This window comes from Oreochromis niloticus, linkage group LG20 (assembly GCF_001858045.2).
Source record: "Oreochromis niloticus isolate F11D_XX linkage group LG20, O_niloticus_UMD_NMBU, whole genome shotgun sequence".
NCBI lineage: Eukaryota > Metazoa > Chordata > Actinopteri > Cichliformes > Cichlidae > Oreochromis > Oreochromis niloticus.
The window spans coordinates 2,980,036-2,995,000 of NC_031984.2; the positions used below are offsets into that span (position 1 = coordinate 2,980,036).

The 14,965-nt window shown below is 44.1% G+C and overlaps 1 protein-coding gene across 1 annotated transcript in view; it reads right to left on the bottom strand.

The window, feature by feature from the left end:
- Window positions 1-14,516, bottom strand: part of LOC100707717 (myosin-7B) — a 35,124-nt gene extending 20,608 nt beyond the window's left edge. Inside the window, exons 1-6 of the mRNA XM_005477827.4 lie at window positions 14,436-14,516; window positions 12,382-12,481; window positions 11,333-11,436; window positions 1,610-1,753; window positions 1,367-1,523; window positions 873-900 (exon numbers count right to left, since the gene is read on the bottom strand). Of these exons, the coding sequence (XP_005477884.1) occupies window positions 873-900; window positions 1,367-1,523; window positions 1,610-1,753; window positions 11,333-11,436; window positions 12,382-12,481 (533 nt within the window). The 5' untranslated portion in view covers window positions 14,436-14,516. The remainder of the gene's footprint in view (window positions 1-872; window positions 901-1,366; window positions 1,524-1,609; window positions 1,754-11,332; window positions 11,437-12,381; window positions 12,482-14,435) is intronic.
- Window positions 14,517-14,965: the final 449 nt, after the last annotated feature.

Sequence of the window (14,965 nt, forward strand, 5' to 3'; positions counted from 1 at the left end):
AAATCATGCTAGTCAGATGAGAGCTGTGATGTTTAACAATCACTCAGCTACCAAGAACTGGAAGTAATTCTGAATCCAATCCTGGTATGTGGTTTATATTTTTCTGCTCCTAAAGAAGAACCAAGGTGCCTCAGTATCCCTGAGCCTTGTGTTCCTCCGGCTTTCTCTCTTCCTCTTTCTTTTTGGATTCCATTTCAGTCTTAGCAAGTTAGAGATGTTATTGGTTGGCTTCCCGAGGTTGAGACCAATCCACCTTTAACTGCAGCACGTACTCCTTTCATAGGGAAGATCCTTCCTCATCAAAGTCTATCTGAGTTTTCTGTGAGTGTTTCTCTGTTTGGGCCCTTAGCCCTATCTCAACCCCTTTTCCTCAGGGAGAGATGGTCCAAATCTGTCTGGCCTTTACCCTTTGACTCGACTAGCATGGGTGTCTCTGTGAACAGAAGTGCAGTTTTGGAGGATTTTAGATGCCCATTAGCAACTTTTCAGCATCTCTACACCATCTTTTTTTTCTAGATTTGGATTTCCACAATACATTTTTTTCAATAAGACCATAAACTGTGACCATTAAGCCATCATGAAATAGTTACTGAAGTTACAATCAAGGGAGTAGCGCAGGCATTTACACTAGAGGAGTCTCCCCCTGCTGGCCAATAGAAAGAATGTTCCTGGTTATCAGCTTTATGTTCTGACCTAGAAGCTACTTCCATGTTTTTATATGCATATATATCTGTGGTTTAAATTAAATAAACTGCAAGTTTATATACAGGACATGGTTTGCTTTTCTCATAAAATTCAGATTTCCATGTGTATTTTTATTATGAGGTCATATTACCGACTGTAATATTAGACCAGCTGTGATTCTGACTTACGTGATGAGCATAGACTGGTTCTCACGATCTGTGGGGGAAATAAAACCAAGTGAATAAACGTCCAAGAGGCAAATCATGAGCTCAATGTTTATCAGCACCCACATGTGTGTATGACAAGCAAACAGAAAATCACAAAGCAAATGATCCAATGAACTAAAACTGATTTCCAGTTCCTGCATGACAATATTGGTATGATAGCCAAACAGACGCACCTCTGTATGGCTGTTTCTGGCTTTGGGAACCTTTGGGAAGCACACTCTGACTGTCAGGTCTCACTAACACTGCCTTCCACTAAGCAGATTGTTAAAAAAAAATGTATTCACCCATTCACCTAAAGTGGTACGTATATTGACACCATAAACACAGACTATACCCTTAATGTTTAATTGCAATAAAAGGTGCTGCATAGAAGACATTGTCAAGTGGCTGGTTGCCAGGTAACGACTGCAATGAGAAAGCTGACAGCATGGCTAATGAGGCTAAAGGTGACTCACTCTGAAGCAGGTCAGTGTAAGCATTGTCAGCGATGGCGTAGATGTGGGGCGGCATATCTGCACGGCGCCTCCCTTTGTAGGCTGTCACCACCTCAGGAGTGTAGACCGGCAGCCATTTGTATGGATTGACTGTGACACAGAACAGACCAGAGTAGGTCTGACGCAGAGACACACAGTTAGAAACGCACAGTGAGGAAGATGGAAACATGTTTTTGATGGTTATATATTAGAGTAGATGCTAACATAGATCATCCACATGCTGTATCTCCTCCTCAGGTTGAAGAGGACAGATGCTTCGTTCAGGTGTGTCAACATGGCCATGTCCTCTATCATGTCAAACTTAGGAGGGTTCATTGGCTGGAGGTCGTCTTCTTTTACTATTAGAAACTGAAACACACAAAGACACTTAGACAGAGCTTTAGTTAAACCCCACACAATGAAATTTAACTATTTGTTTTTTGATTATGAAATAAAATCACCAATGATCTTCTGCTTGCAGCTGACTCAGGACTTATCTCCATCCTCATTCTCCTTGACCTTACAGCAGCTTCTGATACTATTTCCCACCGCATCCTCCTTCACAGATTAGCATCTATTGGCATCAATGGTACAGTACTCGCCTGGTTTAGTTCTTATCTCTCTGGCCGCTCACAGTTTGTTCAATTACTCCCTCACAGATCAGTATCTACTCCAGTTAATTCCGGTGTACCCCAAGGCTCTGTCCTGGGTCCTTTACTTTTTATCATCTATCTCCTACCCCTAGGTAATATTTTTAGGAAGCATAACATCCAGTTTCACTGCTACGCAGATGACACCCAGCTCTACTTATCCTCCAAACCCACAGCCGCTCTCCCACCCACATCCATTTCTGACTGTTTCAGTGAAATCAAGGTCTGGTTTACTCACAACTTTCTTAAACTCAATGGCAATAAAACAGAATTCATTTTAATAGGCACCAGATCAAAACTGACTACAGTTCCAACCAGTCTTTCATTATCCATTGATAACTCTGACGTCACACCCTCCCCTCAGGTTAAGAGTCTTGGTGTCATCCTCGATAGCACTCTGTCTTTCACAGCACATATAAATAATATCACTCGGTCTTCCTACTTTCATCTCCGTAATATTAACCGTCTTCGTCCCTCACTCACACCACACAGTACCGCCATACTTGTCAATGCTCTTGTCACATCTCGTTTAGATTACTGTAACTCTCTCCTCTATGGTCTACCTCATAAATCCCTCCATAAATTGCAGTTAGTTCAAAATACAGCTGCTCGTATTATTTCCAGAACTAGATCCACTGAACATATAACACCTGTTGTTAAACAGCTCCATTGGCTCCCAGTTCACCTCTGTGTCAATTTCAAGATCCTGCTTCTCACTTTCATAGCGCTTCATAACCTCGCTCCTCCATATCTATCCGATCTTCTCCATACATACTCACCCCTTCATACACTCCGCTCTTCTTCAGCTTCCCTTCTGTCTGTTCCACCTGCTCGCCTGACTACCATGGGACTCAGAGCCTTTAGTTGTTCTGCCCCGAGACTTTGGACGCACTTCCACTTGTTCTCCGGACCACACACTGTCTCACCACTTTTAAATCATGTCTCAAAACTCATCTATTTAGAATTGCACACACCTGATCTGTCTTAGTCCATTTTTACCTGCTCAGTTTTTATACTTACCTTTATATTTTTATGACTGTTTATGTCTAAATTTTATTTTACCATGTTTATTATATATATGTAACATAGTTAAATAGAGTAGAAGTTAAATCCCGCTAAATGGGACATTGGCGCCACCTACTGTTGTAAAAGTCACCCTGCAACATTCACAAAGGGCAAGGGATTCTGGGTAATCCTCAGAATAATGGAGGATTCCCGCGAGGTAAGGAATGCGCAAATGTCGTGGGGAAGAAAAATCATATTGCAGGTTGTTAAAGTAATACAATCTGACCCGATTATTTTTTGTTGTTTATACATCATTTGTTGCGGGTCATTTCTCCAGTCTTTATGTTGAATTGAGTGCACGTTTATGTGAGATTTCTTTATTGGGAAGAGAGAAAAAAATGGGAGCATAGTTAGCTAACTCTGTTGTTGCTTTCCCATTTAGACCTTGTGCTGCTTGCCCACGCCATTAAAAGAGAGCATTCTAACCGTTGCCTTTTTGTTGTGAATGCAGGTATGTGACTGTGCCACACTGTTTAGAGAATTTCAAATTGTTTCATGTACAGTTTTGAAATATATTTCTGTATTCCTTTCATTTTGGAAATTTAACATGCAATGTTAATGGTGTTGAGCTTTTTCTACTTTGGTTGTATAAATTTACCACTATACGATCACACTGCAAGGGATTCTGGGTAATCCTCAGAATAATGGAGGATTCCCGCGAGACCTTGTGCTGCCTGCCCACGCCATTAAAAGAGAGCATTCTAACCTTTGCCTTTTTGTTGTGAATGCAGACCAGAGAAGACACTACACAGAGGTCACATTGGTGCCGTGACTCGTTCATGACGCTGCTGGATCGGGCTGGTGTCTTCTCGTCGCAGCATCATCGCGGAGCATCAGCTTCCCTATTGTTTAGACTGTTGGGTAACGGAATCAAACTTTGGGGACTGTTGGATATACTTTTATATTGGCTTTGTCTATTGCCATTTTGTATTAAGCCCGTCTTAGCTCTTTTCATATCCTCCTAGATATGGATTTGAGTGACTCTGATGACACCCCAAATGTGACTCCCCTTGGTGTGGGTAGGGGTAGAGGGTTCACAACTGTTCCTTTTTCACTGGGTGACTGTCGGGTGGGGCAAAGAGAAGCAGATAGTTCTTGTGGGCTTGTGGCTGAGTCGCAGTCAGTACAGTACACTAAGGCATCTACCTCAGACCCCCCAATAGCTGATATGAGTCTAGTCGACCAAATGAATGACATTGTGCAGCAAATTGGGCAACGCCTGGCTGATAGCATTCTGTCACACCTGACTCCGCCACACACTTCAAGCCCTGCATCTGCTACATATACATGTCCTGAGGGGGCGCATGAAACAACGGATATCCCCTCCAGCCGCTCATTGGACCTCTCTCAAGTCCAGCTGGTGGCTCCACGACAGGTTAAAGACCCACCTGTGTTTCGGGGGAGAGTTCGGACTCATTGTCTGTTGATGAGTGGCAGGAAGCCATGCAGAGTTACATAAAGAAGAGTGGCATTCTCCCAGAAAACCAAGCTGAGGAGATTTTGATGCATCTGAGAGGCAGGGCAAAAGATGTTGTGAAATTTGGTGTGAGGAATGGTGGAATTGATGTCCAGCATAATCCACAAGCTATCTACAGGCTTCTGCACAAACATTTTAGTTCCACCCAGTGTTCGTCTGTGCCCCTGGCTGACTTTTATTCCACTCTGCCAAAGGACCGGGAGGATCCATATGAGTATTGGCTGAGGCTGAACAAGGCTGCTGATGTTGTTGGCAACTGTCTTAAGGAGCAGGGGAAATCGTTTGAGAACTCTGGTGTGGAGGTTGCACGCATGTTCATCAGACACTGCCCCTGCAGAGACTTGGCTCTTATTTTTAGAACCAAAACATGTGATAAATGGTCAGCTCGTGAAGTTCAGGAGGTACTGGATGAGTATCACCTGGGAAAGGGGTTCCAGTCTCCTCCGCGGAAGGGTAACTGTGTCTATGTGAATAAAGCAGATGTTAGCACTAATGCTGCTCCTTGCTTGGCTGACCATGAGCAGAGACCAGCTGTGAGTCAGGATGGCCCTGCTATTGAGAGGTTGATCAGCATGCTAGAGAAGGTGCTGCTTCAAGGCCCAGGCTATGCTCGGGCTAATGCCAGGCGACAGAGTGCCCGACTGCCGAGAATACCGGGCTTGGATGACACACCATGTTCCATCTGCAGAGATGGCTCCCACTCCACACTCACGCACTGTCGGGAGAACAGATTGTGCTTCCTGTGTCACCTACCTGGTCATTCAAGACGTGACTGCCCAGAGGGCAAGTGTCCTCCTTCCAATGGTCATCAGGGAAACTGAATGATCTGCGTGGAGGGGAGGACAGCGCAGATCCAGCAAGTAAGCCTCCCACCTTGGACATGTCTGATATTAATGATTATGACACTTTGTATTCCACTTACAGTGGCATCGTCCCACCAAATAAAACACTGATTGCTCAGGGCTTGCATAGGCTCTCAAACACTGATAGCTTATTCTACTCTGCAGTGACTACTAGTAGTGGACAAGTTCTTAAAGCATTAGTGGACAGTGGATCTATGGCGTGCACCATAAGTGAGACAGTTGATGAGAAACTTTCACAATCAATACCTGATGTTGAGAGACGTTCAGCTGAAGACATTGTCATTGTTGGTTGTGGGGGTCACCTTGTTACGCCTTCTGCTATGTACGATCTTACTGTATCAATATATGGCTTTAAGGTGGTGATTCCCGTTCTGGTGGTTCCGGGCCAGTCTGATGAAATGATTCTGGGCAGCAACGTGATAAAGTGGCTTATTTCGCAGTTAAAAATGACTGTTGGTACCCAGGATGATGCTTTTCCTCATTTGGCAACTTTGCTATCCTATTCTGATGACTGTTGTGGCAGAGCAATGCCTCCAAGTTTTGGCACTGCAAAACTTAAGAGACGCGTCACCTTGCAGCCCTTGTCTGAACATTTAGTGTGGGCTAAGCTGCCTGCTCCTGATGCTTCAGCGGTGGGAAGTGTTGTCATTGTTGAACCCACTCAGTCTCGATCCAAACCTGCACAAATCCTAGTGGGGCGAGTTGTCACTTCCATGTTCGGGGATGGCTGGGTCCCTGTTAAAGTGGTGAATCCCTCCGTGAAGCCCCTCACTCTCAGGAGAAATGCTAAGGTTGCTGATGTGTCCCCCTGTCTTTCTGTGCAGGACTTACCTGAACCTGTTCAAATTCGATCCAGTACACAATACACACAGAACTCGTCGCCCGCACCGAGATCAGAAGCGGAGATGTCACAGCACTTGCGTGATTTGGGCCTGCAGGACCTGGACCTCTCGTCCTGTGAAGTTTCCCCAGAATGGAGGGATAGGCTGCTGCGACTCATTGAGCAGTATGAGTCCATCTTTTCAAGGCACAAAATGGACTGTGGTGAGGCTGCTGACTTTGTCCACAGAATCCACCTGGTGGATGACAAGCCCTTCAGACTGCCATACAGACGGGTCCCACCATGCCATTACGAGAAGCTTCGCACTGCTCTAGATGAGATGGAGGAGTCAGGGATAATCCGTAAGTCCCAGAGTGAATTCTCATCCCCCCTTGTCTTAGTTGTTAAGCCAAATGGTGACCTGCGCATATGCAATGACTTTAGATGGTTAAATGCAAGGACAGTTAAAGATGCACATCCATTGCCTCATCAGTCAGACGCCCTCGCAGCACTTGGTGGGAATGTCTTTTTTTCTACAATTGATCTCACATCGTTTTTTACAATGTCAGACTCCACGAGGACGACAAAAAATACACGGCATTCTCCTCCCCATTTGGCCTTCATGAATATAACAGGATGCCTCAAGGCCTGACAAATAGTCCTGCTACTTTTATGTGAATGATGATGTCCATTTTTGGTGATGAGAACTTCACAAGCTTGTTGTGTTATCTGGATGACCTTATGGTCTATGCCCCATCCGAACAGGTGGCTCTTGAACGTCTGCAGATGGTTTTCTCACGACTTTCTGCCAACAACCTGAAGCTCTCACCTAAGAAATGCCACTTTCTTCAACGGTCTGTGAAGTTCCTGGGACACATCATATGTGGTGAGGGTGTGAAAACAGACCCAAGTAAAGTGCAGGCTATAGACAATGTGCAGGAAGCAGACCTGATGGAGTCTGACGGGGTGACACCATGTGCAAGGAAAATCAGATCCTTCCTGGGGATGGTTCTCTACTACCATCATTTTATTGAGCGGTGCTCTGCAAAAGCTAGGCCACTGTTTGATCTTGTGGCTGAACCAGCTGCGCCACGCAAGAGAGGTAGAGGCCATAAGCCTAAATTTAAAAGGGGCCACGTGAAGCTGTCTCCTGCTGACTGGACTGATGAGTGCAGGGAAGCATTCAAGGCCCTAAAACATGACCTTGTGCATAGTGTCACATTAGCCCATCCAGATTTTACTGCACCCTTTATCCTTGCAGTTGATGCTTCCTTTGACGGCCTTGGAGCCGTCCTCTCACAGTTGCCCCCTGATGGTAGGATCGCCAGACCAGTGGCATTCGCCAGTAAGACCCTGTCACACTCTCAGCTAAACTATCCAGCGCATCGTTTGGAGTTTCTTGCTCTGAAGTGGGCAGTCTGTGACAAGTTTAGCCATTGGCTGAAAGGGAGCCACTTCACAGTGTGGACGGACAATAACCCACTGACGTACATCTTAACCAAGCCTAGGTTAGATGCATGTGAGCAACGATGGGTTTCGAAGCTTGCAGCGTACAGTTTTGAGCTGAAGTATGTCCCTGGCACCAAGAATGTTGTTGCGGATGCATTGAGTAGAGAGCCATTTGTCCAGTCGTGCATAGGCCACAGGCTAGTCACTGAACCTTATGCTGCCCTATTGAACCAAATGCAGGGTCTGGTGGATGGGACTGTGCAAGATGTGTTTCGGTGTGCTGCAAACTGCCAGTTGGTCGTGGATCAATCTGAGGAGGAAGCTACCACTATCCTAGCTAACCCTCAAGGTTCTCTCTTGTCACAGGATGTTTCTGCTGTGTTGGCTGCACATGACACTGGTGGTATCAGCCGTGTGAGAGGTGTGGGATCTGATATCCCTCAGCTCCCAACTATTGCCCATCCTGCCTGTACGCCGAGAAGTGAACTCGCTAACCTGCAGGAACAAGATGAGGTTTTGGGCAGAGTTTTCTTTTATGTCCGGCGTCACAAGAGGCCCACCAGGCGTGAACGTGCTGGCGAGTCCCGTGGTGTAATGAAATTACTCAGACATTGGTCCAGACTCTTGATTAAAGATGGTATGTTGTATAAGGTGAAGAAAGACAGGAATATGAACATGACGATTTACCAGTTTGTTGTCCCGGACACTCTGAAGACTGAAGTTCTCCAAGGCATCCATGATACGGCGGGTCATCAGGGCCAAGTCCGCACCCTGTCTCTTGCCAGGCAGAGATTCTTTTGGACAGGGATGGAGCGTGACATCATCAATCATGTGAAAAGCTGTTTTCGTTGTGTGGTTGGGAAAACCCCGGAGCCGAATGACCGTGCCACACTGGAGAGCATTTGTACCACTGAACCGATGGAGCTAGTCTGCATCGACTTCTGGACTGCTGAACAGACTGACAAGAGGTGCGTTGATGTTTTGGTTGTCACAGACCATTTTTCCAAATTAGCGCATGCATTCCCTTGTAAGAATCAGTCTGCCAAGCAGGTTGCTCGCCGCCTGTGGAATGACTTTTTCTGTGTATACGGCTTTCCCAAACGTATACACTCTGATCAAGGAGCCAACTTTGAGAGTCAACTCATTAAGGAGCTCCTGGACATGGCTGGCATCCAGAAATCACACACCACTCCTTACCACCCAATGGGAAATGGTATTGTCGAGCGATACAACAGGACCTTGGGGAACATGATACGGGCTTTGCCCCCTCAATCCAAAGCCAGGTGGCCGCAAATGCTTCAGATGTTGACGTTCTGCTACAATTGCACTGAACATGAAACAACAGGTTTCGCACCTTTTTTTCTCATATTTGGGAGAATTCCTCGTCTGCCTGTTGATGTTGTTTTCCAGCATGTTCTCCCTGATGGTGCTGTTGTTGACCACAGTGACTTTGTCGCCCATTTGAAGCGTGACCTGTCTGAGGCTGCCCGCATTGCCAGGCAGAACAGCCATATTGCCCAGGCCTGGCAGGCGAAGAATTATGACCGCAAGGCTAAGGGTGCGCCCCTCTCAGTCGGTGACAGAGTCTTACTCGCTAATCGTGGTGAGAGAGGAAAGAGGAAGATCGCTGACAAATGGGAATCCACAGTTTTTGAGGTGGTATCTGTGAAACCTGACATCAATGTGTACCACATCAGAGACCCTGTGTCACTGAGGGAAAAAGTTGTTCACCGAAACCTACTACTTCCTGTCAGTTTCCTTCCTGCAGGAAATGAATTCCTGCCAGTGTCAACCTGCCCCTCGGTTGCGGATAGCGGACAAGGTGGACCAGAACTTCCAGGTGATGTGCAGGATGGTGAGACGAAGACGGTCCGCTGGCTCATGCAGATAGACCAGGCGAGTGATAGGGACTCTGCGGTTGGTCAACCTGGTTATTCTCTTGATGCGGCTTTGAGCATCCCAAACTCTGAGGCAGAATCGACTGTGGCTCCGCCTGCTGTGTGTGACCCGGTGGTTTCCCAGTTGCCCTCACCTGCCCCCTCTGTTGAATGTGTTGTGTCTCGGAGTGCCTCCTCGCAGCTTCTGGCGGAAGATGCTCAACATGTTCTTTCCCCTGATCTTGTGACTGACACACGACTGAGTACAGAGGGCCATGTGGTGCGAACACAGCCACCACCTCTTTGTACTAGATCAGGTAGACCTGTGAAACCTCCAACACGTCTTATTTGTGAGATGAATGAACAACATGTTGATGATTCAGTGTCAACAGTTGACTCCTTGTTTTCATTTGTGCGTAACATGTTTTCAGGATAGATTACTAGGTGTTTTGCAAATGTGCTGCTACTCAGAACGTTTTGGGTAATTCCTTCTTGGAGCAATGTTCACATCATGGGAGGTGTATATGGCATCTTTCATATCTGGGTTGGCAGGGGAATTGGCCGCTCTCTTGCTTACCTTATTCCATATGGAAAGTTTTTTTAACTGACTTGAACTATATTGTGCTCCTACGATCACACTGTTATGTTTTATACATTGGACGTTTCCTGTTTTTCTGTTTGTCATGCCCCAATTTAGCAGGATTTAAGGGGGGTGTGTGTAACATAGTTAAATAGAGTAGAAGTTAAATCCCGCTAAATGGGACATTGGCGCCACCTACTGTTGTAAAAGTCACCCTGCAACATTCACAAAGGGCAAGGGATTCTGGGTAATCCTCAGAATAATGGAGGATTCCCGCGAGGTAAGGAATGCGCAAATGTCGTGGGGAAGAAAAATCATATTGCAGGTTGTTAAAGTAATACAATCTGACCCGATTATTTTTTGTTGTTTATACATCATTTGTTGCGGGTCATTTCTCCAGTCTTTATGTTGAATTGAGTGCACGTTTATGTGAGATTTCTTTATTGGGAAGAGAGAAAAAAATGGGAGCATAGTTAGCTAACTCTGTTGTTGCTTTCCCATTTAGACCTTGTGCTGCTTGCCCACGCCATTAAAAGAGAGCATTCTAACCGTTGCCTTTTTGTTGTGAATGCAGGTATGTGACTGTGCCACACTGTTTAGAGAATTTCAAATTGTTTCATGTACAGTTTTGAAATATATTTCTGTATTCCTTTCATTTTGGAAATTTAACATGCAATGTTAATGGTGTTGAGCTTTTTCTACTTTGGTTGTATAAATTTACCACTATACGATCACACTGCAAGGGATTCTGGGTAATCCTCAGAATAATGGAGGATTCCCGCGAGACCTTGTGCTGCCTGCCCACGCCATTAAAAGAGAGCATTCTAACCTTTGCCTTTTTGTTGTGAATGCAGACCAGAGAAGACACTACACAGAGGTCACATATACATATTTTTTTTTATGTTTTTTTATGCTATTGTTCATGTGTTATTGTAAGGTGACCTTGAGGGTCTGAAAGGCGCCTATAAATAAAAAATAAATGTATTAAGAAAAACATTTTATATCAGGACAGCAAAACGGTGCATGGAAACAAAAAAGATTAAAAGGAGATGTAGTTTTATTTTGGGGGATAATTGGGGACTGCATGTTTCTACTCAATATATTGAATTACTAAATAATAATAAATAAACAGCATATTGAGTAATTAGAATTAGCTGGCTGACTAACCCGTCCGTCTTTGGTCTCCACAGTAGTCTTGTCTCCATTCAGCTCTCTGATCTCCACTTCAGTGTATGCTTCAGTTTCATCGGGCATCCAAACGCGCTTCGTGCCTGAGAGAAATGGATTACATAGTATTTTAATACATACAGCATCTAGAGCTATGTACAGAGCAGAGGTGGGAAGTACAAATACTTTGTTAGTTTCTCATTTTCAGGTATCTGTACTTAATTTGAGTATTTATTTTTCTGAAAACTTTTTACTTTTACTCCCAACATGTATAGTTGTACTTTCTACTGTTTACATTTTCAAAACAGGCTCCTTACTTTTGGTTTAACATTTGAGGGGAGTTATTGCACGTCAGTGCGCACCTTCAGACATCAAACCAATGTGAGCCTAAACAGTAACGCATGAAAGGTGAAGTACTGTTTGCGTATTAATGACCAGGGGATGCTGCATGCTGTGCGTCATAGTTTGTTTTTTTAAAGGTAAGAACTGCTCGGTGTTATTTGATAAACTGGAAATTTAAAGTTTACACGACAGTCCTCTTTTTTAAAAAAGTCAGATATTATCTGTGTATCATCGTATTCATATCGTGAAACATTCTACAAAACAAACTGAGGCATGCTAATTTTGTGTTATTCAAAGGCTGCAGTAAAAATACTCTGCAGTTTAGATTTGGTGGGTTTAAAGTAAAGAACAGTGTGTGATTGGTGCACAGATTAATTGGAAGTTAGGTGATGATGCTGAGATTCAGTCACTGAATTCCACCTTCATACCATCTAGTATAAAAACAGCATAAACTAGTCTCAGTGTAGAAGATGGAAATCAGCCGAGGCAACTCTTGAAACATCTGTTTACATCTTGTTGAATTCAGTTGTGTAAATCCACAAAGAGCAGTAAACCTCAGAGCAGCAGTACTTAAGCAAAGAAGCTGAATCACTACTCTGACTTTTACTGGAATATTATTTTACACTAGTTTCTTTTCTTATACTCAAGTACAGATTGTCAGTATTTTCCACCTCCGGTACAGAGAAATATAAAAAGGAAACAGAGACCGTCAAAAGCTTGGGCCTTGGCAGCCAGCTGCTCCAAGTTGGTGAGGCGGAGGTAGCGAGCCGCTTCTCCAAACTCCGCCATGTCCAGGAACCGAGACATCTGAACACACAAACATCACAGATATGAGCTTTCATTAAAGAGCCTCAGAGGGTCGTTATTTCCCGAATGGTGTGGAAAAGATGTGGTACTTCTTCTCGTTCTGTTGCGTTGGCTGCAGATATGTTCTGATACAAAGTTCAGATGCTCATTTTCCACCAGTCACATTTGAGAGGATGTGCACCGTCATTGTTTAATGCAAATGTCAGCAGTAGCTTTCTCATGTAGAGGCTGCGTCTGTTTCTTGAAATTATTTACAGTGAGAAAAAAATAGAACATGAGCACATTTACCTTTGGTTTCCCGACATTATAAGCCACAATCATTCATCCCATCGACTGCACTATAAATCTTTATTTAGCTGCGAGTAAATCCCAGACTGAACTAAACTGTGATGTCAACAAATTGGCATGGCAGTCATTCACAGTAGTTCTGGCCTACCTCGCTGCATTACTCAGGCTTTCCGAGAGAGCTAACAGCTGCCACATCAGCTCAAGAGGATCCTTTTGCATTGCTCAGGCGTCTCCCTGCATTACTGCCCACAGCTGAGCTGATGCTGCCTGCAGAAATTCTTCCAGTAAATATAACCCTTCAATTATCGGCCTTTGTGTGAGTCTGAGTGCCTTAACTAAGACTCACAAGATGAGATGAAGCCTCTATAGAGCATCTGTGGTTCAAAAGGTAGGTTGTCTATAAATTAGAAGGTTAGTGGTTCTATCCCTGCCTTCTCTACTCGTTGAAGTGTCCTTGAGCACGATACTGAACCTTGGGTTTGCATCCACTGAAGTGTCTTATGGTAAAATTGATTCTGCATAGAACAAAGTGCTTGAATGAATCAGGCTTTTAATAAGAAAGTACTTTGAGTGCTCAAATACTGTAGAAAAGTGCTGTACAAGTATAAGTCCACTTGGCCTTTCCTCTTCCTTTTCAACATCAGGACAGAGTTAACTGGGAGAAGACTGTTTTATTAGTGGGCAGAAATCATCTGCTTGGCCACATTTAACCAAATAAACCCAAATCCTTTCACCCCTGAGTCCACATGAAGTGCACTGTTTAAATATGGTGAGTAAAGTATTGAACAGTTGATAAATGTTGACTATTTAGGAGTGAACACAGAAACCTGTTTCTCAGTCTGCTTCTTATAAAATAAATGCAAAATAATAATGTTTCATTTATATTTCGAGGCTTCTGTTCCTTTCTAGTTTAACGAGGCTGAGTAAGAACGTTGTGACTTCACATACTTCTGAGCACCAGAAAGATTAAAAGACTCTTTAGTTGTTGAAGCTCATGAAGCTAAGTTTTCACCTTATTTCATTAAAAATGAAGCAGATTTGAAACCAACTCTTCAGGTCCTTTAAATTCTGTTTAAAATGATTAAATTAGAAACGCATCTGTTGTAAAACGGACCAGAAAACAGCTAATACAAAATGACATTAATGAATAACCTGGGACACAATTCTGTTTCTCAAATTTAGGATGCCCATCTCACTGCTGCCAATGGGAGTGCAACAGGAAATAACGCACCTCAATGTTGGCAAAATGAACCAAAGTAAAACGTAAAGATCAATTTATTTATTTGTTTTAGGAAATTAGCAAATGGGTACATCTAGCTTCATCACTCCATCACAATCCTGCAGCTGTTACCAAGGAGCAGATAATAATGGTGTTAGCCATTAGCCGTGCATCTTGTCCTCAGTTCAGTAATAAACTTGCACTAAGCTTTTCCTGAGTTCACTAGATCAGTGTGACACAGTGTTGCTTATACTGGACTCATACCGTTACACACTGGGTAAGCACCTTCAGAAGCTGAGGTTGCTGGGAAACTCAGTTACCCAAGCTGCCGTGTACAAATAAAATTCATCTTAGGATATCTGACAGTCAGTCTCAAATATCAAAGCATACATCACAGAAAGTTACAAATATGTAATCTGATTATTAAAATGGGGGCAGTGTACTTACTGTGCTGGGTGGCTCTGTTTGGAAGATCTTTGAGGATGTGCAGAAAAACACAATAGCGCAACTCAAAGAGCATCACTTTGCTTTATAACCTCACTGTGAAGGTCACTGCAGCATGTGACCCCCTCCCCTGCAGCTGACTGGGCAGACTGGTCTGCTGGACGGTCATAAAAGGCCTGCTGTGGTCAGGATAGAATACCAACTGAAGCAGAACCAAAGCCCCATCTGCTCCCTCCTCATCCCCGTTTTCTCCCACTGCATCCTGGTCTATCTATGGAGACTGACTGTCCACTGCTGACTTTCCCCTCTGTGCTTCTGCCCATCTGTGTTTTGTTCCATCTTTCTGACATGTATTCCATCCAGGCTATCTCTGGGTATTAAACCCCAATTATTCTTTGTTTAACCCAGTGGCGTCAAACTTAAGCCGCGCTGTCAATGAACTGCTGATGTGGTAAATCAGAGAAACCTGTCAGCATTGCTCCTCAGGCTCAGTGAAGCTCCGAGAAATGAATTTCTAAAGGTAAAGAAATGCC